Raw genomic sequence first — 27,738 nt, forward strand, 5'->3', positions numbered from 1 at the left:
ACCATGTCGGAAATGAACTGAATAAATAAATAAATAAATAAATAAATAAAATAACCTTTAAAATAATACACCCACATGTACATAATTCCTGATTATTTACTAGTTTTCCTGTCTTGGTGATCAAGTTTTTTCTGTTCAGTTCAGGGAAAAGTGACCGGATCTTGTTAATATCGTAGTTAAACTATGTTTTTAAAAGTATTTCAATCACATTTGGTTGTAAGGTTAGAAAATAAAGCGTTGTTGTGTTTGGGAGTTACCTTCAACTGTAGAAGCCCTGGAGAATTCAACGGGAAAATCTTCAGGTGTTTTTAGTGAGATTGATTGGACTCAGAACACCTGCCTCTGATTGTTTTTGTTGTGTGCACTGAGAATGTTTACATGTTTTCAGTAGAAAAATAAAATATAACTGTGAGGTATTAGTTTAGAAAGATCGTGTTTGTTTATTCATGTGATTAAAAAAACTAACAAAAAAGTCACATTTTATGAATCCTGGGATTTCTTAATGGTTAACGTTCTATTTTTTAAGCAGAATATGGGGTCAGTACTTTATATGCTTCAATACAAATGTTTAGGGTTACACGAGTAGTTAAAATGGTTAATAATTTACATTCTTCATTAATACTGATTTAAATACAAGACACTATTGTTGCCAACTATAGCCATACAAGTGTAATGTCTCATTGTCTCAACTAAGGAATTAAAAAATCCATTAATAAATTAGAGCTGCGCAATATATTGAGATTCAAGATATCGCGAGTTTTCTATTTTGGTGATATAAAAAGGAAAATATCGCCCAGCCCTATAATAAATACACATTTTATTATTGTAAGCATTTCATTATGCATTGCTATTTGCCACAATATTTAACAATAGGCCTCTCGGTTCATCCGTTGTGCGCTCAGCTTTTCCCAGGTGATGTGAGGATCATCCTGAGACCCAAACCGGCCTTTGTGCCAAAAGTTGTGGGCTTGTGTTCTCCCATTGACCTTTTCTGCCTCAGGTGACCAGCAGCCAAATGTGTTATGTCCAGTTTGTGCGATTCGCACTTATATGGATATGATGAGGAGCCTCAGGAGGAGCGATCAGCTTTTAAACTCCTGGGCCTGTTACTAAGCACCGCCTGTCACACTGGGTGGTGGAGGCTATTGCTTAGGCTTACTCGTGTCAGGCTCTGCAGCCGCCTATGGGTCTGCATGCACACTCGACTCAGGGTCTTACCAGATCCTGGGCTTTGCTCAGGGGAGTGTCTGTTCAGGACATCTGTGCAGCAGCGAGTAGGACCTCGCCCCTCATGTTTGTCCAATTTTACTTGCTGGATGTTTCCGCCCTGTGCGTGGCATGGGTGGTTTTACTGTCCTGATGTGATCAGACTTCTGCCCTTGCGGCTGGTACCGCTTGATAAGCATGTCTGCACTACAGAAGTTCCCATATCCCAGAGTGAGACATCTCACAAAATATTATGAAATAGAACTTTAGGTTATGTATATAACCCCGGTTCTATGAGTATTATGTCTCACCAGACTACCCTTCTTGCTCAAATGAGGAAGGAGGTGCTTAATTTGAATCGTGCACGTCTGTCCGTGTCCTCCTTTTATAGGAGGTGGGTGACCCCCTAGCGGACGGATGCACTTCACCGGCCAATCAGGATTGGCAGATTGAAATAAATTGCATCCCATAGTGAGACATCTATCTCATAGAACCAGGGTTATATACAAAACCTAAATTTTTAATATTTTTGGTGAGGGCATATGAGCATTTTTTGTCAGTATACCCCTCAATTAAGTTTTTTTAATAGTAAAATGTGGGAAAGATTGATATGACACACTTTAATAATTATTAACTACATGTGTAAAACTGTACATAGAACTGTAACATGGTTCCCCAGTTTTGCGTTAAACTACAATCGACAATTTTTATTGAATTCTCGTGGCAATTACAAGGTCAATTATCTAAAGTCAATTACAATTTAATGACAATTACGATAGCGAGAGATTAAATTACAATTATAATTATGCGATAATTATCAAATATGCATATACAATTATAATTGACCCAAACACTGCTTTTAAAACATTGAAAGTACTGATATATTGATAAGTACACCTGCCAATGTTATAACATGTAAAAAAACTAAAGAACTGAGACGACAAACTAATACAAAACATTTTATTCAACAGTGTCTAGGTCCAAGTACCAACAGACCCCATACAAAATAAAAAAAGGAAACCGAATTCTACAAAGAATAGATCACTTCCATCTACACAAAACTTATTCTTAAAAATACATTACAATGAAGACAAAAAGCCATGATTTAAGATAATATATGTAGGGGGTGAATCCCATCATATTTAGACATATTACACAAGCCTGATAAAGGGAAATGAGGCTTTGAGTGGATGACCAGATATTTTTAAAACTGTTTTTTTCCAAGAGACAAAAGGGCTGTGGTGAGTGATGTAGAAATAATGTGGGCAGCCTAGAAAGAAAAATAACTAGAAAGCAAGCAAACAGAAGGAAATATAGGAGGTAGCAAAGGGAGTGTGCAGAGGTAGCAGATAGTGAGAGGAAGAGTTCTAGTAGAGGTAGCTAGCGCAGGGAGGAGGAAGAGGTAGCAGAGATACTAACAGTGCTAGCAAAAGGTTAAGGAAGCGTTACTATTTAAAAGACCTTTTATGGTGTCATTTCATTTTAAAGAAAATTAGGCCAGGTATTTGTTCCCATACGGAGGAGCAATGAATATATCACTTATTAAATATCTGTATCGAGGTGAAATCGCCTACTTATCAATGCAAGCGTGTCAGCTTTTCCCTGAGCATTTCATGAACTTAGCAAGCAGGGCTTAAAATGAGAAGCTGCTGAGTCGTTACGCTAATAAAAAAAAAACATCAACTGTTGTTTCTAAGTAATGAGAGGACATACTGTAACATGTTTTGTACTTATCTATGATACGTCAAAAACAAAATGAAAATGACAGCTACAAATAGGCTGTAATCGATGCCACTGGATTTTAAAGCCACTAGCTAAACTGTGCTAAGGCCCGGTGAATAATGGCCATTATGATAAATTTACAACAAGTTGTGCTTCTGAAACTAAAATACAATTTGTGACTGATAAAACTAAGCAACTCATCAAATTTGGAAGCCAAAACTACAGTATTTGTTCCACTCAGTGGCGGTTAACGTAGGGTATTGCTGAGTTTTAAAGTTGTTGAAGAGAGCAGATACTTATCAAATGCATGTGTAAATAACATGGGTTGGTGAGGTAGGCAGAAACAGGTGAGGAAACAGGAAGGGCAGAAGTTTCAATCGTTACATTAGCACCAAAAAAGGTCTAGAAGCCCAGAGCTGTGAGAAAGTCGTGCTGTTTTTGTTTTTTCAGTCCAGGCTGCATCAGTCAGGGAAGATCAGGTGTGGTTATCCAGTGCTTTAGTGGTTTGTTTTCTGTGTGTGTGTGTGTATGTATGTGGCCTCCAGTGCTCGCCTCAGTTTCGCTTACATTTCTGTACATTACAGTTACAAAAAAGGGGAATATATATGTAGACGTCAATTAAAGGGGAATATTTAAAGGCTAAAAAAACCCTTTAGGATCTTTTACCCTTACTTTTCCAAAAGACCAATTATAATCTAACCTGTAAACTATTTTATTTTATTTTTTTAAATAAAAAATTAAAGAAGTAATCTTAGTAAACATGTTCGCATCTCACAGACAATTTCTATACCAACACATCCTGATTTAAAGTAATTTCCTTTTCCGAGTTCTATTATCAGAACTGTTATCTAAATTGAAATGTAAAAAAAAGGGGGTAATTAGAGAATATAAACCAGCACAAACCTCCACCGAGTGCCCAGTACTGACCACACAAACACACAGTCACGTATAAAGGTGAACGTACCCACAGAGCTACAGTGTATGGTTAAGAGGAACGAGAGGTAGGTACTCCACAAGCCAAGAGTAAAAACAGGCTGGATCCTCAGTGTGTGTATTTATGGGTTTCAAACCTCTAATATCTGGTCTCACTAGCTGCCCTAACATATCCCTTTGAGAAAGAAACAATGTGAACGAGTGTTTGGAGAGGATACGCCGTCATTTCAAATATCACCGCCTCAACAAAATGGGGCAAAACAACTTGTTTCATATCTATTTTCTTTGTTTAGATTTCTTTTTTTCTACACAGATTATGCAGAAAAACAGTGTTCAATACTAGACGATGTTCACCACTGTGCCCTGAGAGGAGCATTTCTGCAGGTGTGTTTCAGTGTGTAGGATTACAGCGTGTGCACCTGTGTGCTAGCTTAAAAAAACAAAGAAGAAGAAGAAGAGTAGCAAAGGCCATCGAATATCGCTTATGATCCTTAAGAGTTTATGGCGTGTGCTTTTGTTTAGTTGTCAGCCACTCGTCCACTTGGAGGTGCTGGAGGACCCACAGGGGCAGGGGGTATCGCTTCAGGCTGTCCAGGTGGGGGCCCGGGGTCTGCAGAAAGAGGGGGGTGGGGGTGTGTGTTTGAAAATAGAAGAAACTGGACTCTTCAGAAGGCAGCATGGAAACTGGTTATACTGGTCGCTGGAGTGGAAACAAGCTATAACTATGCAGCAATTATTCATTGATTTGAATTTCTTAAGCACGTGTGTGAAATTCATGGCCTGGGGGCCAAAATCCAGGTCTCTGGAGAATCCAATTCGTCACGCAGTAAAAAGTAAACAAAATTTAAAAATGAAACTCAATATTTGCAGCGACACAATTTTCCCAGTGCTTATCTTGCAAGATGGCCGACATTTTTTATGTTAAAAGTGTTGAAAAAACACAAAATACTTCAAAAATCCGTAACGCATTCTTTAATCCTATAATTACACTTTATTAGGGTTGATCCCTGCTTCTGATTGTAAAAGCTTAGAAAGGTGTGAAAACACGATACAAATCACAGGCTTTGAGTGACAGGACAAGCAGTAATTATCATACACTTGACTAAAGCCAACAGTCAAAATAAAAACTGTAATAATTAGAATATTAGCATTTTATGGTTTATAGGTACTAAAGACCAAAATATTGCAATAAAGCAGATTTCCAGGCAAAATAATAAGTGTAATATTATAAAGAAAATGCGTATGTGTCTAAACTATGTTCCCACAGTGCTAAAATAGTCGGAAGAAGTTTGGTACTCACACATGCCGTTAGGAGCTCCAGGATGGCGTGGAGGAATCATCGGTGGCATGCCACCAGGAGGGGGGCCGGCAGAAGGAAGGCCGGACAACATACGTCCAGGCATGGGCTGAGCTGGTCCCATTGGTCCTAAAGGAACAGACAAGTTAGATTAATTTGAGCAAAATAATATCCATTAGCACTAGTGTGTTGATGCTCACCCGTTGGTCCTGGGTGGTGAGGAGCCATCGGGTGGTGAGCCATTGGTGGGTACCCTGGATGCATTGCTGCACCTGGTGGGGGCCCTCCATGGTGAGGTGGTGGTGCTCCATGATGGGGCGGAGGCCCTACGTGGTGTGGTTGAGGTCCCCCTGGGTGCATCACCGGTGGGGGCGGCCCAGAGTGAGGTCCAGAACCGGGCGCCTGGCCCTGTCCTTGAGCGTTAGCGGCAGCTGCAGCGGCCGCAGCAGCCGCCGCCGCCTGCTGCTCCATCTGCTGCCTCGCCTTCATCTCAGCGTATTTCAGCTGCTCCATGTGGAACGCCTGACGCTCAGTGAGGAGCTGCTGACGCTGAAGCTCCAACTAAACACAGGAATAGACACTATTATGAACAATTCCTTCTTTTTGGTATTATTTTGTTTTATAATGTATTGCACTGTTTTATGACGTGAAAGGCGCAAATGCTAGGTCAGTGTTAATGCTAGGTTAATGCTAATGCTAACTAATGCTAAGCTAATGCAGTAATCGTAATTGAATTGTATTTGAATATGGGTAATTTAAGATGTAATTGAAAAATATAATTGAAGTAAACCATGATCATTCCACATTACAGTTTCATTTTGCGTGTTTGTGAACTTTGAAGCCCTTTAAAAAAAAAAAAAAAAAAAAAAGGGTTCTGTGTTTTATAACTCCTGGCATCAGGCCAGGCCCAGCCTTTCTTAACTGCTAATGATTTGTTTACAGATGTGAGTGTGGGCTACTCTCCTGATGCTGCAGCAGAGAAAACACAGTTTTACACTCAAGCGTCCCCAGGGATGGTGCTTTGTGGAAGACTCTTGCACAAGAGCTTCACGTTGTTCATTTGCTCTCTTCAAAGCAGGTAATGGTTTCACACGCATCACTAAACCAACCTCCTTCCTTGTCTCTAAAAAGGACCAGCTCTGTGTTCCTTCACAAACGACTTGTGGAATTGCCTGAACATTGATAAACCAGACATTGGAAAAAACATTTCTGCATAAAAAAACAGAATAAATACTCAACAAAACCAATGCCGGTAATTTGTCATGAAGATTTGAAAATGTAGTTTGGTGTGAGTGTGTAGTAGGGCTGCCAACTTTGGTCGTTTAGTCGACTAATTGTATCAGGTATGGTATCAGTTTCAATTAGGGATGTAACGATTCACTCAACTCCCAATACGATTCGATTCACGATACTGTGTTCACGATACAATTCTCTCACGATTTATTTTACAAAATGGGATTGTAGTCAAATGATGACTGAAAAATATTTCTTTATTTTTATTTGGGAAAATACTGTATTATTTACCTTTTATTTTTCATTGTCAAAAGAATCCCTTGATAAACTATTCCAAACAATGCAATTTAACTAAAAATAAATCTTGAATGAAATACGTAAAGGAATAATACAAATGAAAAAGCCTATTAATTTAAATTCTGGTTCTATAGTAAACAACGCAAAACTGCATAATAGTTGTTTTTCTTTTTTAAAGTGCAACTGAAAATGTATTTTGTGCCTTAACAATTGGACTTAAAAAAAAAAAAAAAACGTCATTGCATTGATTAACGGCAGATATTTGTTTAGAGCAGCAGAGGGCGCTGTTAACCCAGTGGTCGGTTGGCATGCAGATATCTTGCAGTGAAGAAGAGATGCTATGCGCTAACAGACAGAGCTAATAGAAAAACGTGACTTTTACAGATATTCACGTAATATTACAGATATTCTTTTGGTGCTAAAGGGGTAAGGAATCATTTATGAACATGTTTAAGAGTATAAGACGGCCAGAAAGAAAGTAGTAGCAGATTCCACCCGCTGCATACACTGCTGGACAAGAGAAGGGATAAATATACAGCGCCTTCCGCTGTTTAAAAAAAGTACTGCGATTCAATCTATCGATGTCAATCATGCTACTTATGAATCGATTTTTAACTGCCTTACGATTAATCGTTACAGCTCTAGTTTCAATACCTTTAAAAAAAAATGCAATGCACTTATATAGGTGATAAGGTTTAAATATCAATATAATGTATTTAATGCCTAAACTTGATTCTATGTAATCCTTTTTCTGCACAAGAACATGGATTATTCTTATTTTTGATACGTGGATTATGTAAATAGATTCACTGCTGTCTCAGGTGCAGCGGGGCGTACTGCGCACCTGTTTTTGCCGTGCATTTGTTTCCCCGTGCGCTGATCTGAGATTGACAATGTTTATTAATAAAAGCAGGCTTACCACTAAAACAAACGTAACTATGTCATTTGTATAAGGAAAAATAGGTTTTAATTGTCGGTTTCAGATCGAGCTCTGATATAAATACCTAATGTCTGTCAAACCTGTAGGTTTCACTTTTGCTTTGTCGGGTTCTGTCAAAGCTTGAATAAGATTCATATCACAAATGGTTTGTGTTTAAAAGCAAATCGGCACCACAAAACAAAATACTTGTCCCTCTTTTTTGTCTTCTCTGCACCTGCTCATTCATTCTTTGTTTTTTTTTTTTTTGGTTGACTAATCGCTACGTGTGCTATAGTCTTGGTCGACCAACCATTTCCTTGGTTGACTACAGCCTTAGTGTCTAGTGTATGCATCATTTTAACAGCCAGACTAACAGCACTTTAAAAACCAGAGCTGACAGCCTGACAAAAATGCTCACATGCACTAAATACCAGTCGTCACTGCTTACACAGTGATTCAAACCGAAAACTCCTGCTTGATGATCAGACTTTCTGACTCACCGCCTCTTTCTCACGATCCATAATAGTCTCAAGTTCTTCAAAGTGTCTGAGCTTGATCTCCAGCTTTTTCATCTGCGTCTCCACCAGCAAAGCGACCAGAGACTTGATCTTTCTCTCCTCCACGGCTGCCAAGTGCTGGGAAGAAGCAAAGAGTTGCATCATCAATACCTGCATTATGTCAAATTGAGATGTCTGACTGTTTTCTGAGGACACGAAGCAGTTTTTCTGTATGGTGTGAAACAATGACTTTTAGATAAGTTCGACCTAACATTACAAACAGATGTCAAAAGTAATCTGAACAGGTAATGGAACCAGAATTCCCACCTTGGCCTTGGTGGCAGCAGATGCCAAAGCAGCAGCAGCTGCTGTAGCGATGTTTCCTTCTTCGATGTCATGCTCCAGTTTCTTGCTCTTCTCGCTTCCATCTTCAGACACTGCCTTCTCGTCTTTGTCCTTGTCCTGCTCCGAGGACGAAGTCTCCATGGGCTCCTCTTTGTCTTTGTCTGATGGAAATGAAATGAGAAGTTAGACGTTGATTCACACGGTGACACAAAAAAAAAGGCTCCCCTTTTCATGAACATGTTGAAAATCCTCTCATCCTTGATGTATGTTCGAATATATTTAGTTTGCTTTCCAACAACAAATAAACCGCTTGTAAATGAGTGCATTGCCTAAACTGCCTTCTGCATAACTTGATGACAGTTTTACAACTAACATTAAAAATACTCAGAGTGGAGTGATTGAATCCAAATCAAATGATGGTAAATCAGTGCACAGGTGTAATCTAAAGTTACCTGCTGCAGGTGTTTTGGCATCTGACCCCTCCTCATTCTCTTCCTCACGTTCAGATAACTCAGCCCCCTCCTTCTTCACCTTTTCCGTTACTTGAGCCTTCTCGCTCTTTTCCGCTGACTCGCTGGGCTTTTCCGCCTCATCCTTTAACTCAGCCTGAGAGACGACAGCGCAGACAATTGACAGGTGACTCAGACGTTGGGTGTGAGTTTTAAGTCAAAGGTCAGAAAAGGAAAACTTGCATAACAACCAATTATCACATGGCTTTTGACTTTTCAATATTAGTTTCTGAATAATTTAAAAGTAACGTCAGAAGATTTAATAACAATTAAAGTGCAAATACACAAATATTAAAATAAACAAGATGTGATCCCCACCTTGTCCGCCTGCTGGGAGTCAGAGTCTGTGTCAGTCTTTTCTGGCTCGGTAGTTTCTACATGAGCAGAAAAAAATTGTTATTTTGATGAAAAACTGTGGATACAAATACATAGTTTATGAGCACTTGCCTTATTTTATGTATGCTCCACTTCTACTATAAAAGCCCTAACAACTGAAGCATGTGTGCTGTGGTATCTGGTTCCAAAATGTTCACAGCACATCAGTTAAGTTTTGGATATTACCAAATGGGAACCATCATTCAGACTTGCTTGTCTCAGACATTTTACATTGAATCTGACAATATGATACACAATTTGCGATATATCCTGATACTAAACAATACAATATAAATCACGATATCAATCATTACAAATTTTACCTTTAATAGTTAATGGTAACCAACTGTAATTCAAGCACTAATATCAAAAGCAAGTGGTATGTTTATCAAACTGTCAAGCTACATTTTTCAAAAAAGTTTAACTTCTGCTTCTACAAAATATTTAGATTCTGTTAAACGTGCAATATGTGAGATTTGCAAGCAATTTCTACAGCCACCAGGTGGTGTATTACTGAGTAAAATAAACACTTCCGCCATATCCGGTCCTGACCACTAAATGTACAGGTGACAATATTCTCTGTTACATAATATTCTGTTTTTCGGTGGGCCCATGCGGGTCGATGTATATCGTGAGTTTTACATGAGTGAAGATGTTTAAGCCGTTGTTTGTTAGTTGTAAACCTCACGCGTAGTGCACGTATATCTGTTTGATGCATGTTTGTTACCAGAGATGGCCTAGTTCAGGGAATGCCTTGCTGTAAATAGGCTTATACTCACCCAACCGGTGGAAAATAGGTATTACAGGTTGGCCGGGCCGGCAATATTTAGTAATGTATATATACAACTATGTAGTCTCAAAAAAAAGAAAAAATCACATGGCATGACAGCTAAGGACATGTTTCTTAACCCTCTAATTTTTATTTTAGGATTTAAGACATATTTAAAAGTTGAAAATTCTACATATTGCACCTTTCTTAAATTTAAATCAATAAATCAAAAAAGTTACCACATATATCTATAAAAGTGACCAGTATGTTTTATGAAACTAAAGTGCAATCCACTTCCAAGCTAAAATGCATTGATGAGTGAGGTAGTTTAACTTATTTGGTTTACTGACACCTAGCGACTGGGCGTTTACGTGCTATGCATATGTTAGCGCAATTAAATAGGTTTTTTCATTAAAAAACAGATTAAAAAAAATTATTTGGATATATTTTGGATCAATTAGATAATTGCGCTGTGAAATATCGCAATATATATCACTTGCCGTTTTTTCTCACACCACACAGATCCTAAGCATCATGCTTGCCTTCCTTTTTTCTCCATAGCGTATCGTTCCTAGCATATCTAGAAGAACAGAACTTCTTTGTTCCTGCACTGACTCCCTAACACCTAAGATTTTCCACAGTGAGCCTTTCTCTCTGCTTAGGTCCTCTTCTCCTCACTCTCCACCTCGGATTAAAAGAAGACCAAAAAAGATGAAATAGGTCTTCCAACCAATTACATTAAATAGTCAAGGCTGTATTATATCTTTCTGACTGCAGTCTGTGATTTCACCTCACTTTTTCTTTCAAAGATGATTCAACCTGTTTGTGATACTCTGATGTTCTTTCATTCTCTCTCTCCTGTTCTAATCTCCTCTTCCCGTTCACTAACACCAACCAGTCCCGCACTCCTATACATTTGTTTAAACAACACCCTTGAGAACCATCCAGTCAGGAGTTAAGTGCGAGTATTGATTTACTATGGAAACTCCATCATTGCGGAGTGATTGAAGAAAGCAGAGAAAATTAAGTTTAAGTGCTTTTTACGTGAACTAGCAAACAGGAAACGGTGTAAAAGCGAGTAAAAAACACATGTGACCATATGGAAACCTTCAGGCTGAGTGTTAAAACATGTCCCAGATGCGTTAAGAGTTTGAATATTGATCACGTGCTGGTCGAGTGCCGCAGGCTTGGTGAGGCGTGCAGCACATTTTGGCTTATTGATCACAACTGTGGCCAAGGAGGCTTTTGGTTCACAACACAATGCTAATTTGTTTAGAAAATACAAGATCTGGTTGGTTTACACGTTTCTGTTTAAGAAAAAAAAAAAAAAAAAAACAGTTTTCAGGATAACACAAAGCCAAAGGGAGAGTGATAAGCTAACAGGGTGTGATGACCCAGTTTTTTACTCCCCACCCATGCCCCTGCCCCATCTGCCATGGCTGTTTTAATCCAGCAGTTACTACATTTGCTAACAACACACGGCCATATTTAGACAAGCTGCTAGAAACTGAAATTATCTTTAAAATGTCAGATAAAAAACAGACTTGGATTCAATTAATGAGAAATTTTGCAGCACAAGGCTTATGTTACTGATTATACTGTCCAATGTTCACCAACATTAGCATAATTTATCATCATAATTATCCACACCACTTTACACCCTTTAGTAATTCATATCCACCAGCATTTGACCCAACAGGCTCTTTGTTGATGTCTGCTGCCCTCCAGTGGACAGTTTTGGCTCTGTATCTGCCCGTGGTGTTTCACGTTTTGCACAAGAAGTGTGATGAGCTTGAGCAAACGCCCTTTGTTGCAACTTTGGTGCCTCAAGCCCTAGTTTGCTCCTGTAGCTGTTTCATAAATCATCTACCCCAGCTTTAAGGGATATATATTAGAACTTGCTCTCACCCCAATGTGTACGGATGTTACATTTCTTGAAGGAAACAAAAACCTACCAGTCTTTTCTGGCTCCTCTGGAGCAGTCCCAGCGATGCCGCTGCTCTCCAGACCAAAGGCAGGGTCCACCTTGCCTGTGCTCCTCGCCGCCTCCTGGACCTTCTTCACATGAGCTTCCACCAACTCTGCCGGCACCTCTTCACGCACACGAGAGAACTCCTCTGCAAACACAAAGATCATTATTAGGTCCGAACCTCAGGCTTGACCTAGTTCAATGTTCTTAAACCTTAGGGTTGTGAATTAAAATGGGGTCACCTAAAATTTCTAGTAATTGGTAGAAAAAAAAGACAAATTGAATTAGTGAATAAAATTTTATGCTGTATATATCTATATATATATATATATATATATATTCACATATTTTTTAACCTTTTTCAAATAACATCACACAATATCAAACAACTGTATTCTTTACTTGACCTTTAAATAGAGTTATAATGAAATATCTCAGTTTGCACATCTTGTCACTTTTTGCACTAATCCTGGCTACTATTTGTAAAACACTAACATCATCAAAAATGAATACTACAATTACGACCCCATTTTGAGGTTTTTTTTCTGATATTGTTTGCATAATTAGACTACTGCACTGAGAAGTATCTCACTTCACATTGAATAAGACAGAGAAAAGCCATTTCTAATAATATTTTAGTATGTTTTCCAGGTAGGAACTACAAGCCTACTGGGAGTAAGAAATGTTTAATATAGTAATTGTTGTATTTTTTTAACATAGCCCCTATAAATTTAGAAAACTACAACCTAAGAATAAAACCCAAAAAACACTACAAGATGCGAGTAGATTTCTGGAAAGGTACAGAGAAGGAAATAAATGAACTAGTATGTATCAAACCTCCGTTTTGTTCCACCTCTTTATGTGTTGGGTATTCTGCCTGATTATATGTCTGCTAAAAATTGCAGCTACTTGCTGAGAGTGATGCTCTTGGTCGATCCATTCTAGCTCGTTCTCACTAGTTCTTACCTAGAGCTGCCCTAGCAGCAGCAGATGCCACTCTGGGGTCAACAACGGAGGCTAGAAACGCCACTGTGCTCATGACAGGGTTTCCAGACTGGCTGAAGGGTATGGGCTGGTAGGCGAGGGGGCCCAGAGAGGCCTCTGTGCTCTCCAAGTACGGGTCTTCGATCGGCAGCCGCAAGAAGTGCAGGATGCATTCATCTTGGGTTCGCGACCCAATGTGCTCAGACACTTTGTTCCAATCATCTTTGTACATCTCCAACGCCTTAAGATGAGATAAGGGATATAAAAGAATATGAGAAAAGAAGAGAGACCAGAGGGTTAGACGGGTTTAGAGGCACCGGACTTACTTCAAGCAGCAGTAGAGTTTCCTGCTCAGTCCATTCTCTGGTGGTGGTGCCTGCTTTACCCTGCAGGAATACACACCCACCAATTACATTAGAACAAGCAACCTGTCTACTAAGCAAGCTAAAAATATATATCACCATAGCTTAAAAATAATTCTAACATGGAAATTGTGAATCATGTGCTTACTTTGGCGTTTTTCTTGTTGTAGAGGTCAGAGCGGAGCCCAAAGTTCTGCAGGTCAATCGCCTTGTCTTTGCCTTTGTCTACAAAATTGGGCATCTGCTGAGGAGGAGGGATCTGAGAGAGAGAGAGAGAGAAATGTGTATGCAGAAGTGAAAAATATTGACAAAAAACATGGTGTTAACTTAGTCCTTGAAGAATGGATCCGCCTCATCTGACATAACGCACGTAGCCACCTTGACTGGCTTCATTACCTGGATACATTTATTCAATATCCTATCTAGGGTCCGTTGGTCTGCTGCCGGGTGTCTTATCTTGCTTGCTTTAGCTTTATGCTTTATATTTTTCACCCCACTCTTACTCTTTGTGTAGCCGTTTTGTTTAGTGCTGATCTTTATTAATAAAATTCCCCCCGTTTGTCGTGCCCAACCTGTTGTACCTCCATTCCACACCAGGGGGGTGCGCCACACACTGAGAAACACTGGATTAGTACCACTGCTTAACGCCATCATGTTTGCAAAAATATGACCAATTAATATTCAGAAGAACTGTCTTCTCAGCCACTTCTTAAAAATAAAAACATCAATTTTTTAGCCTAAAGAGTCACTAAAGTCCTGTGGTAATGCTTCAGCTTCTTTGTGACACGGTTTCCACTCCACCATGGCCCAAAACGTGCACAGTCAACAATTGCATCATATAGAAAATTCTCTGGTATCCTTACCGTTGGAGGTCGATGGTTTAGAGGAATAAGGCCGGAGGGTGTGTCAGCAAGCACAGTGAAATGGGGTGTGGGTGGGGGTCCCATGGGCAGTGGGCGACTCTCTGAATCCACCTGGTAGTTCACCAAACCCCACTGCTCCAGGAAAGCGTGAACTCTGAGGAAAAAACAGCAATGACAAGAATCATTTATTTAGTTTAACGATTGTTTTTTGCTGACCATGTTTTTCTAGAACATTTAAGGAACAATGGCGACAAAAACAAACCTAAGAATTCATGGATTTACCTCATGATGGCACAGACGTCCCCCGTTAGGTTCCTGCGACAGGAGGTGGATGTGAGGTACTCCTGAGGGTTTAGCCGATACGTGTCGATCATGAAGTTGCGATAGGCCAGGAATCTGTTTGAGTTTTTTTAATTGGGGGAGGGACAGCTGCATTGTTTTATAAAGTCCAAGAAGCAAGTGTCTGATTTTTAACTGATGAATAAACTCACATTTCAGGAGTTTTAGATTTGTTCTTTCCATTGAAAAACTCTGGCAGGGCTCTTCTCTCAATCTCATGGATGCTAGAAAAAAAACAAAAAAAGTACTGTCATTTTAAAATATAGTGTCAAAACAGTGGTTCCCAAACAGGGGTACGGGAGCACATTGCAAGGGGTACTGGGAAAGATTGAACAATTAATTTAAAAATATTTTGGAAATGTTCCCAGTTCCTTTTTAGGAAAACTGTACTATTCCTAAATGAAAAACTATATTTTCTTGCAATTTATTGAAACGACATGGAGACGGGGTACACATGATTTGACAAAAATGGAGAAGGGGTACATGGGACAAAAAATATTGGGAACCACTGGTGTAAAATATAGTCAGAAACTACAACTGCTTTAAACAGCACCTTTTAACTCTATTCCAAATGTATTAAATGTATTTATGGTCTCCTTGGTTAGTCTGATCCTGAACTGTCCATGTATTTTCCTAAAATTAACAGTACTTGTTCAAACCCTTATTGTCATACAGGTTCACTATCACTTTAAATCAAAGCACCATCTTCATTCAAAACTCCATACCCAAACAAAAAGATAAATGTGTAAGACAAGTTTTACTGACCAGTTGTAGTCGAACCAAGCTGAGTAGCTGGGGATGATGATGTGGTGAGTCTGTTCAGTCACATTGTCCTCACTAGCATCCATAAGTCGGTTGACCTCCCCTTTGCTTTGTTCCTCGTCATCCTGCACAAAGACAAAGGAGGTCGTCTAAAAATGATCTGCCATTTTTCAAGTGAGATTTGGTGACCATTAAATGATTTTTAAAAACATAGACTGATGGTTGCAATAATATACAAGCAGAATTTCTAAATTCTAAATATATGCAACATGGGCTAAATATCTGGTGCAAAATAATTAAAAGACTTGCGGTTTAAATGGTTTAAGTCAAAGAGTCCGTAGATGCCTCACCTTTCCCCCAGAAAGGACCGAGTCATCTTCCATGTCATCTAAAAGAAAAAACGATTAAACTTATTTCAGAAGAGTTAAACCCATGCAATGACTTAATACAAGTACACTTAAATGCAATAAACTAACACACACACACACAGAAAATTCCAGTATGGACACATACCCAAGTCAGCCAAATTCCCTCCTTTGAGTGGAGTGCTCTCACTGTCTTTCTTTGAATTTGCTGTGTGATGGAAAAAAAAATGCAGTCATGCATTTGCAACAAGAGAGATGGATGAATCAACCATCACAGATTTGCAAAAGAGAACATTTTCAATTGCACTAATGGGACAGAGGGAAAACTGATTTTAAAAAGGAGGTTATGGGTGGGTGTTTAAAATGTGGAAGCAAATAAGAGTAAAAAATAAATAAAAATATTGAAAAGTTTTAATGGTCAAAATTGAGACAAAACTTTAATTGGAGAAGAAGGAGGTATAAAAAATGATAGAATAGTCAGTAGTAATAATTACTTCACAATTTAGAGGTTAGAATATTCTATTTAAATAAACACTGAATAAAGTTATTGGCCCAAGAAACATGAACTTGTGATTTGTTACGAGGATCCTTTAAAAAAAATAAACAGAGTGAAATAATTAATGTGACCTTTGTAATATCTGCAATTAAAAGATGATTTTAACCAATGGTGCCATTTGTTATATTTTTGCTGAACATAAAGCTAAAAATACCAAGTAGAGAGAAAAAGTGGTGGCTTCAGGACGTACCATTTTTGGATACGCTGCCATCCTCCAAACTGGCTCCAGCAGATGAGTCGTCCAAGTCCTTGGTCAGGTCTTCCTCTGTGTCCTCTTCCTCACCTCGGTGACCTCGGCGTTTCCAGTGAGTGCCTGAATTGCTGACAAAAAAAATGATAGAATTAATAAAGTCATTCAAAGTAAGACCTTCATATCACCTTTAAACCTGTGTGTGTTTCAATGGTATCAAAATGCAAGAGTTATACACTTAAACTTAAAGACATATGCTTTACTGTGTATTAGGAAAGCAAATAATTTAACTGCACTGATAAATATACAGTGGTGTGAAAAAGTGTTTGTCCCCTTCCTGATTTCCTACTTTATTGCATGTTTTCCACACTTAAATGTTTCAGATCAAATAAATTTAAACATTAGTCAAAAATAACACAAGTAAACAAAAAATGCAGTTTATAAATGAAAGGTTTTATTAATGAAGAAAAAAAAAAAAAATCCAAAGCTACATGGCCTTGTGTGAAAAAATTGTTTGCCCCCCAGCTCCTGTTAAAACATAACTGTGGTTGATCAAACCCAAGTTCAATTTCTGTAGCCACACCCAGGCCTGATTACTGCACACCTGTTCTCAATCTAGAAATCACTTAAATAGGACCTACCTGACAAAGTGAAGTAGAACAAAAGATCATCAAAAGCTATAGACATCATGCCAAGATCCAAAGACATTCAGGAACAAATGAGAAAAAAAGTTTTGGGACTCCAGCAAACCATTATCCACAAATGGCGAAAACACGTGACGGAACATTGGTGAACTTTCCCAGGAATGGCCGGCCAACCAAACTGACCCCAAGAGCGCAGCGACGACTCATCCAAGAGGTGACAAAAGACCCCACAACATCTAAAGAACTGCATGCATCAATTGCCTCAGTTAAGGTCAGTGTTCATAAATCCACCATAAAAAAAAGAGACTGGGCAACAATTGCCTGCATGGCAGAACTCCAACACCAAAACCACTGCTAAGCAAAAACAACATTAAGGCTAATCTAATTTTGCCGGAAAACATCTTGATGATCCCCAAGACTTTTGGGGAATTATTCTGTGGACTGATGTGACAAAAGTTTAACTTTTTGGAAAGTCTGTGTACCATTACATCTGGTGTAAAAAAGCAACACTGCATTTCAGAAAAGGAACATCATACCGACAGTAAAATATGGTGGTGGCAGTGTGATGGTCTGGGGGTGTTTTGCTGCTTCAGGACCTGGAAGACTTGCTGTGATAAAAGGAAGCATGAATTCCGCCGTCTACCAAAAATTCCTGAAGGAGAATATCCGGCCCTCTGTTTGTGACATCAAGCTGAAGCAAACTTGGATTCTAAAGCAGGACAATGATCGAAAACACACCAACAAGTCAACCTCTGAATGGCTGAAGGAAAACAAAATGAAGACTTTGGAGTGGCCGAGTCAAAATCCTGACCTAAATCCTATTGAGATGCTATGGCATGACCTTAAAAAGGCAGATCATGCTGGAAAAGGAAAACCCTCCAATGTGGCTGAATTATAACAATTCCGCAAAGATGAGCGGGCCAAAATTCGCAAATGCTTGATTGCAGTAGTTGCTGCTAAGGGTGTCCCAACCAGTTATTAGGTTTAGCGGCCATGTAGCTTTGGAAATAATTGAACAGTCGATCACCTTTATTCTACATTTGCGCCATGATTGAAGATGGCAGCATCAGATCTTATTTGAACATGGTGCCAAAATTTGAACACCTTTAGAAACTTTGTGTCAAATCTAGTGATTCAGAGACTGATTTTAACAGGCCTACTCTTTATGCTTGAGTCTGTCTACATGGAAGCATCTTCTTACCCTTTTTTGCCTCCCTTCTTGCGAGATTCGGCAGGAGTGCTGGGCGGCGAGGGCGAGCGCCTCCTCTTCTTGCCGGCAGAGTTGGCCTTGCGCTCCTTGCGATCGGGTGTACGGGAAGACTGATCAGATTAACGCCAGGCAGCGCAGGGGAGCGAGGGATGGAGGATGAGAGAAAGAGCCACAGAATGAGAAGATGGAACAGTTGTACACACACAAGGAGGGGGAGGCGGTGGGAGGACGACGGCAGGGAAGGGGAGGATGCAGTGGTGGTGGTGGTGAGCAGGGTTCCTGTCCTCTTCTTACACACAAAGACTTTTAATTTAGTAATCTGTCTTTGTTGCTAAATACTTTACTCATCTTTAGATAAAAAAAAACTATTTCCATATCAACCATGAAAAACAACAAAAAGCACTGGCTAATAATGAATTCTTCTATCAATGGCTAATACTTCAGTCAAAAGTGGTGCAAATTGTTAGTGCGAGTGATAGGGATGTAACGATTCACTCAATTCCCGATACGATTCGATTCACGATACTGGGTTCACGATACGATTCTCTCACGATTTATTTTACAAAATGGGACTGTAGACAAATTTTTTTTTGGGGAAAAAAAACTAGAAAATGCTGTACTATTTTCCTTTTATTTTTCATTGTCAAAATAATTCCTTGATAAACTATTCAAACAATGCAATTTAACTAAAAATAAATCTTGAATGAAATAAATAAAGGAATAATACAAATGAAAATGAAGCCTATTAATTTAAATTCTGGTTCTATAATAAACAATGCAAAACTGCATAATAGTTCTTTTTCTTTTAAAAGTGCAACTGAAAATGTATTTTGTGCCTTAACAATTGGACTTTAAAAAAAAACAAAAAAACAATTGCACTGATTTACGTCGTATTTGTTTGGACCAGCAGAGGGCGCTGGTAACACAGTGGTCGGTTGGCATGCAGATATCTTGCAGTGAAGAAGAGAAGCTATGCTAGCAGACAGAGCTAATAGAAAAACGTGACTTTTACAGATATTCAAGTAATATTACAGATATTCTTTCGGTGCTAAAGGGGTAATGAATCATTTATTAACATATTTTAGAGTAGAAGGCAGCCAGAAAGAAAGTATTAGCAGGCTCCGCCCGCCGCCTATACTTGTGGTTAAAAAAAGTACTGCGATTCAATTTTCAGAAAATCGATATCAACCGTGATACCTATGAATCGATTTTTAACTGCCTTACGATTAATCGTTACATCCCTAGCGAGTGATTAATAAAAGGGTCGTTGTGACATTTTTTTCCGTGACCCATTATTGTTTTTCTTGTAATACTGTATTTAAAAAAAAAATTAAATAAATTGAGTTTATATCGCCTTATGGGGATAGAATGAGGAGTTCAAAAGACTGCTTAAGTAAGATTTTATTAATATCTGTATTACCTTGACTGATAAGCTGCCTTGTTATGTAGCAAGTGTTGCTAATGCTACACCACTTTTGTTGAGCAAAGTAAAAAGACTGACTAAAATAACTTGTCAGCCTTTTTGTTTGATGTTAACTGTACTTGGAACCAGTTTGATAAATTGCTTACATACATTTTTAAAATGTGGGCGATGATTTTAAGTCTGTGAACTGGTTTGTTTTATTGTTAAATAACTTTAAAATAGTCTAAATGATCTGAATGAAAAAAATTGTCATTGTGAGTTTACAAAGAAAAATATCGCCCACCCCCTACATTTAAATCTTCTGTCCAACTGCATTTCTTTTAGTTAAAAAGGTTTAAATGCATAAAAAGACAACAAATATGTAGTAACTTTGTATGTATGAGCTCACTAAGAACTTTTTTTTTAAATTTTACTTACTAAATTACTTCTGTCATTTAAAGTGTCAAAATATCATGTGGTGCGACTGTCTGGCCATAACTGCTGCTTTGAAAAAAATTGTCTAAATCAATTGAAAAACACTGCTTGAAGTCCTGTGAGTTTGAGCTCAACTATAGTAGACCTCAATCACCGGGCCGCAAAGAAAGAACCAAGTTTTAAAAGAATGAATGTTTATTTTAATGTCTTTGGGTTATTTTATATTGAAAAAATTACCACTTCCGCTTTTGTGCTCAATAGCTAACTTCTTCACTTGACAGCATTAGATTAGACTCAAAGTGAGGTACACAGCCAATACTTTAATAGGCCGACTACTGGTCTAAAAGTTAAAATTGCAAATCATTCACAAGTGACCGACATCCCTCATTGCAGCCCTAATGGACAGAAACCCTGAGATTCAGAGACAAGTGCATCAGACCAGGCCAAACAAAAGGAGACAGTGTGAGGAAAAGGTGGCAAAGAATGGGCTACACAAAAAGACTGAAATCGCTCAAACCACGGCGACCATGCATTAACACTAGCGTCACAACATGCAATACAACACAAACAGACGTTCCCTCAGAACAACACCAGCTTGACGAACACAAGGACTCATACAGTACAGACTTGATAAGCACAGCTTGGTGCTTGCCTCAGAACTTTTCTCCTCATTTTGAGGAATTAAAGTAAATGTGCTCTCAAGCTGTGCTGATGAACATACAAACACAAACAATATCAACCCCTACCTCTTCCTCTCTGGGGAAAATCCTCTGGCGGAAGACGACCGGCTTCTTGTTTTCATCAACTTCATAGTCTTCCTCATTCATCCACTCATTAAAAGCATCAGTGTCTAAAACCCACTTGGCGTGAACCTGTTTAAGAGCAATACTATAAATGATTTTGTTACACAATAAAAAACAGAATCAGCAGCCATAACCTTTAACCTTATGACCACTTTCCGCAAAAGTTTCAGTTTTAGAAGGACTTAAAAAACAAAAAAAGGCTTAAAGGAGCATAGGGCAGGATCTAGAAATCAGACTCCACAGTGACACCACGGTGGTTAGTGTAAGTGCAGCCATCAGCCAAGCCACCGTGGGAACACGCATCTAATGTTTGTTTATCAATGGAGCTGATACTGTGGATAAATAGTTGGCCTGTCAAATGAAATGTTTACTTTCTTCCAAATTTACCCCCTTTGTAAGAAGTGCAACAATTGATATATGTAGTACCAATGTTAAGGATTTAGCCTTCCTTGGTCATGTTATGGTTATTTCTGGACCGAAAGAAATATTTAAATAACCATTTTTTTTAAGAGTCACAAAAGTATCAAGTACATAAGAATCTGTACCAAAGGTGCAGAAAAAACAGTTAATGCGACATTTGTTGAACACACGTCTTGTTGGTGAACAAAGATATACCTTCCATGGTCGGTCCGTGCCAGGTGGATCCTCGAGGTCAGCGTCAACTTCATTGGCTGAGACCCAGGTATCATAGCTAGCAGAAAGAATGAACGCTAGTCATACTGAATGACAAGAAATTCTGACAAAAAATAATTAGGAATCACCTTCTGTAAAGTAAAAATCTTAAAGCTAATCTCAAATACTCAATGAATAATAATGCAGATAAAAAGGTTTGATTTAATCAGGACTGTAAATGGAAAAGAAATGCATGCCTGTGTGTCTTACCTATCTGGGAAAAGTCCCCAGTGCACAAGCACTTGTTTGTCTTTCCTTATGACGGGACGAAACCACTCCTCTGTAACACAAACGGCACAGTTCTTCTGTTCAGCCAGTATAAGACTGTCTAAATTTAGGCTGCTTTAAATCTAGGATAATTGAGGGGGGAGGGGGGAAGCAGAAATGTATAACTATTAAATGTGTCTTGGTTCAATTTCAGACTTCATTCATGCTGTTACAATAATCACTCTTTTTTCTGCTCACTGTTGCCCAAATATGTACATGGCGCATAGGAAAACAGCCCAAGAAGAAGAAATCCTGAGTCATTGATTGGCCATAACTAAAAACAGAAATCCCTCACCATCAAGGGGCTTGTTTACAAAACAACAGCCACATTCTTTTTTATTATTGTCACCCAGCTGTGAATGCAGAGTAGAGTTTAGATCGGGTCCTAAAAATCCACCCCGACCCGAGCCCGCGGACATAAAGCCCGACCCGACCCATTAACTTAAATTGTAAGCCCGAACCCGAAGCAAACCCGACGTAAATTATTATTTTATTGAACGCATTGCAGCCGGTAGATTAGTATCGCGGTGCCTCGGGGAGAGAGGGGGGTGCGCGCACACTCACAGCAGCCCAAAATGTATTGTAATGACATGACTCGAGCCGTTATCATAGTTTTACAGGCTTTAATGAAGGTCGTAGTAACGCCAAAAAAACACACACAAAGAACCGTCATACACTCACACGACCATGGGAACAGAATTATTCACTCTTTTCCCCGCCTACGCCTGCCCTTTCCCCAGCCAATCAACACTCAGAACACATGTAAACAAAGACACACATTGGAAGAGAAAGCTGCAGGTAACCATGATGCCTTCTCGGCCATGGGAAATCTCAGCATCACTTAACCACTGAATACACACAAGTGGAACATAACCAGAACATAGAACCCAGTCCGTTACAGTACGCAGACCAGACCGGGTCGCCCATGTGTGGAGAGCAGACCTGACTGAAGCAGTCATATTTGTTCCCTGCGCCCCAGCAGCAAGTGAGGAATAAGAAAAATCAGCAAATAATATTCAGTGAATGTGAACACTGAAACACTAAACGCAACACAACGCCGGCAATATCCCATCCCACTACTAACAGAGATCACTTTAGAAATGATACCACAACAATATAGAAGCGTTTTTGTGTATCAAAAAATAAGATTAATGTAATTGAGATTTAAAAAAAAAAAAAAAAAAAAAATTCCAAATGAGGCCCGAGCCCGACCCGAGTTCTCTAATGCAGAGCACAGACGGCTGCTAGTTCTGTCTGAATAATCTGCAACCAGTGCAAATTATTACTAGAACTGGTGTCAGCCGCACTAGTGCCAATCTGTGGTGAGGACAAAAAAAAAAAGATCTTAACGCTACCTTCTTCCTGCTGCGATGGTGAAGGATAGATGTGGTGTGTGGCCTTGGATTTATCCTCAGTGATTGAGCCCTGATTAGAAGAAATGGACCATAATTATAATTAAAATAAAAATTGTAGTATGCATTATTAAGAAATAAGAACCTATTTGACTTAATGTTGACTCACCTGGTGCCTCTTGATGATATCTTTGAGCTTACTGGCCTGTTTTTGCTCGATGTCTGGAGACAGGAAGACCGTTGGCCTGGTCAGACAGTTATTCTGTGTGGCACAGAAACTTACAGTTAATATGAAATTAAACACGATCACACACACAGCAACTCATCAAGTTTATAAATACTGTAGCTAAGCCTACAATTCCTTGACTTCCACGCAGTAATTCCAGCAAGATTCTTTTTGAATAGTGTGTTACGGTTTCATTTATTCAGACAACGATTACTTAAGAAAACCTTTGATCTCCTGACATGTTTCGACTGCCAATTGCCAGTCTTCGTCAGAGGCGTCTGCTGATCACTTTGACGTTTCGTTTGTAGTAAGAACCATAACATACAAAGCCTAAAATTGTTTATTTTGATCTCCATTGACCTTGATATGTACTGTAGCAAAGTGGAGTTGCACTAACATTATGGCTTTCTCTTTAAAGTCATTTCAAAAAAAGTGACCATAATGAACTCTTATGGGTGAAAGAAATGGCATCCTGCATTGTGTTGGAGAAACTCACTTATATCGTCAGAGGTAAAGTAGAGAAATTTGAATGTGTATGGAAACAAATACTGGATTTTCTTGAACAAGATGTTTTAAGATGTGTTGCTGTGTGTTGAGCATTTTATTTTAAATGTTTGTGATTTGTTGTGCTGTATTTTTTCTGTTTATATATTTGTCTTTATTTGATACTTATAGTTTGTTTGTATAAAAAGTGTTTAAAAAAGTTCAATAAAAATATTGTTAAAAAAAACATTATGGTTTTTTATGGAATTTATACAGGCTAAAAAAAAAAAAAGCACAGTCTTTATCTGATGGAGTTTAATGGAGAGGAATTAGGTTTGTAAAGATGTTGGCTCATACCTGCACCAAGTTTTTCTCAACATTTAGGAACATTTCCACATTCCTGTCCATCCGCGAGGGATTCTGCAGATCAAATCTACGCCTAGGAGGAAAAAACAAAACAAAAAAACTCTTATATTTTCTTTTAAAGATCAGTTTTAAAGTGTTACTGATAGAATACATTTGTGATTTTAAAGGATGTTTGGTAAAGATTTAAACCAAAACTATCATAAATAGTGAATGAATTAATGAATAAGAGCAACAATAAATCAACTCACCAGCCCTGTTCGCTCTTAAACTTGTACACAGAGCCCAGGATGTGACAGAGGGCTCCACCCGCCTTAAAATCCATGAAACATTTTGCCTAAAAACAAAACCATGACCGTCTTTCAGCAGATTGGGAGCAAGTGTAATGATGACAAAGTTAGAATGTGTGTTTCTTACAGGGAGCTTGGTGAGAGCGGGATTGTTGACCCTGCGGCCAAAAGCATCCTCCTGAAACTGTAACAGTTGGACCACAAGACCAGCCAGGGATTTACTGGAGGGGGAGTCGTTCTGGACATGCTGACAACAGACAGACCCAAAACAACCTTTACAGGGGGTAATGACATTCAAATACAGACGCATCAGAGGCTTCACAAAATAAGAGCTTGCAGGACCACACAACACTAAATATGGGATATTAGTTTGATAAAAGCTGCTAAAGAAAACTAATGAAACATCAGCAGCAGAAAAACGATAAATAAATACACAATGCTGGGCCATTCTTTGATGTACAATGGTTTAACTGCTTAATATGACAATTTGGTCAAGGGTCATTCCATGTCCTCTCAACAAATTTTCAGGACATCCCAAGCATCCCAAGTTTTTAGCAACTGTTCTGTGATTATTCAATAGGCACATTGTACATTTTTAGTTTGACTGGATAAACACTTTTTGAAATGTGGACACAATTTAGTGAGGGGGGGTATGTGTCGATTGTCCAATATCTCAGGAATGACATCACATATAGGAAACTGAAATTTGGTATAGTAATACAGCTCCTACTCTCTCAGAATCTACAAAAAGATCATCCCATCTGGTGGACATGCCAGCCCCTCAAAATTGTAAAAGAGTTTGTCAGGGTTTGGGGCTAGAACATGTTTGGACCTGTAAGTAAACAACTTTGCATATGCCTCAGCTCCCTGCAATTTGATCAGCTTTGTACGTAGACTTTCACTAATCACTAATGATTAGTCAGATATATGTATTGGTTCTTGGGTGACAGTCTCTTGAAATCCAAATAAATACTTCTTTAAAAACAATTTTCATTGGCCCATAACTGCATGTGGGAATGTAACAAAAAAAAAAAAAAAATCTGATCTGTTTAAAAATACAGATTATTCTTTCTTGGGACACAGAAAACATTTTTTTTCTCTTTTTTAAACTTTGGATTATTTCCCCTTGTGTGTGTGTGTGGGCCATTTGTTGAAATGACATAGAATGACCCTTAAGCGTTCCTAACCGATAAGACCAACTTAAAATATTTATCAGACATGTGAAGGGAAACAAAAACTTGAATTAGCTACAGCAGCAGAAAAACCACAGTGTGCCCCTGTTATCCAAAACTTCAAAGCCACAATGCAATTATTTTAATGTAATCAAGAGCAGAAAGCTCAAATTGTCAGATTCTTTTCTGTAATTTGACAAGTCACTGTACTGCACTGGCCTCAGAGATATATAAATGAAATAGCATCTTTAAAACAAATTAGACAAAAATCATCTGAAGTCAGAGACCAAAAGCTCTGAGGTCAACTTCCATCGCAAAGCTGAATCTAATCCACCAAAAATGTAACTATTGCCAATAGAAAGCAGTTTCACTCAGTACATTAACTTTTATTAAAATAAGATTTATTTACATATACAGCAGAATAAAGTATTCATTAGTGCATCAGTATGGCATAAAGTGACCAAAATACTAACTGCAAGAATACAATGACAAATAATTTAAGAAAAGAAGTGAAATAACAACAAAAACAACTATTACAGACAAAACAATCAACAAAAAAGAAACAAACATGCCACCAAAGAAAGTAATGACGAGAGGCTCAGACCATTTTTAATCAAATAGGGTTTTAGTTTGGTTTTTTTTCCAAGAAGGCTTGTTGATCACCTGTGGACCAGTGACAGATTAAGTCGATCGATCCAAGTTTTATTCTGCAGTTTTAGTTCTGCTCTGCACGACGACACTAATATCGTTTGGGTACAAAAGACGAATAAACATTATTCTAAAAACAGATCTATGTATTGTCTGCAGCAGTTTCTCCTTTTGTTTACGTAAAGCTACATATACACATCGCAACAATTTCATTTGCATTAACTAATGCAAATAGTATCAGAGCAGTGAGACGGTCATGTTTAATTTACTTCAACAGTTGTATGAAAATCTTGGTAAATTAACAAATAGAGCACATAACCACATGCACAGTGTTCCAAAACTAAAATGTAATCATTCATTCATGTGACTTTATCTTTATTTAAAAAAAAAAAAAGGTAAACAGGCCGATTTAACACCATTATCACAGTGCGTCATACTCTATATTCATGAAAGATTTGCACTTAAGTTGTGTGGTGTTAAAAGTTGCAGCTGGAGAATTCACAAGCACCTGTTTTATAAACAAAGCCATTCTGAACATGTTATTAGCAGAGCAGGCTAATGAAGCTAACAATTAGCTAGGCTAGTTGAAAGTGGACTCTTCGCTATTAAGTGTGTCTTAAGCACTTATACCGGGACTGGGTGACTCCTAAACTAGGTCTTTGTGAGTTACATAGTGAATGTGGTGTTTGTGAACTCGGTTGTAGCTGCTGGTGGCCGGTGAGTGTCTCTCTTTTGTGCCTCAGTTCGCAGGCCTCGCTGTGGATCAATGGAGTAGCGGCTCACCTTCTTGTAGTGCTTCCCAATCCACTGTCGCACCGATTCTAGCTGCGAGACCGTCTCAGAACTCTCCCAAAATTTCGCCGACGGCCCGCCATCCTTCTTCCGACCCACCGCAGTTCCACCACCGCCCACAGGACCAGAGGTAAGTCCACCAGAGCCCGTCCCGCCCGCCGTTGTCGCAGCCGTCGCCATTGTGTGCTCACTACTCAGCCTTCGTCCTCCACCGCCGCGGAGCTCAGCTAACAGCAGCACGCTTTCCAATGTCACTGCGCATGCGTGGAATTGTTGCCTGTTCGCGAACCTTGAAATTCAAATGGACTTGTGGGAAATGTAGGCATTAGATGGGTTTATTGTTTTGGAAGTTTCAAACATTTTAAACATGCCGAAACTAAAAGTTAATCCTACAATAATGAATCTAATATATATATATATATATATACAAATACATTAAATGGAATATCGGTATTTAGTAATCAAATTATTAGGGAGAACGAGTTTG

The 27,738-nt window shown here is 38.7% G+C and overlaps 1 protein-coding gene across 1 annotated transcript; it reads right to left on the minus strand.

Annotated features, from left to right (window-relative positions):
• Positions 1-3,451: 3,451 nt before the first annotated feature.
• On the minus strand, positions 3,452-27,490 carry smarcc1a (SWI/SNF related BAF chromatin remodeling complex subunit C1a). Its single transcript, XM_028470648.1, has 28 exons — positions 27,243-27,490; positions 24,767-24,886; positions 24,601-24,686; positions 24,344-24,425; positions 23,447-23,539; positions 23,281-23,350; positions 21,869-21,938; positions 21,602-21,677; positions 20,930-21,055; positions 18,338-18,456; positions 16,493-16,623; positions 15,895-15,954; positions 15,732-15,769; positions 15,385-15,506; positions 14,772-14,843; positions 14,563-14,676; positions 14,281-14,434; positions 13,566-13,676; positions 13,382-13,441; positions 13,038-13,296; positions 12,058-12,219; positions 9,277-9,332; positions 8,902-9,055; positions 8,432-8,610; positions 8,108-8,242; positions 5,359-5,719; positions 5,162-5,287; positions 3,452-4,471 (listed from the first exon to the last, which is right to left on the minus strand). Exons 1-28 carry the CDS (start codon positions 27,429-27,431, stop codon positions 4,380-4,382), a joined length of 3,417 nt encoding a protein of 1,138 aa, XP_028326449.1. The 5' UTR covers positions 27,432-27,490; the 3' UTR covers positions 3,452-4,379.
• Between the last annotated feature and the right edge of the window lie 248 nt (positions 27,491-27,738).

This window comes from Gouania willdenowi, chromosome 16, assembly GCF_900634775.1.
Source record: "Gouania willdenowi chromosome 16, fGouWil2.1, whole genome shotgun sequence".
NCBI classification, from domain to species: domain Eukaryota; kingdom Metazoa; phylum Chordata; class Actinopteri; order Blenniiformes; family Gobiesocidae; genus Gouania; species Gouania willdenowi.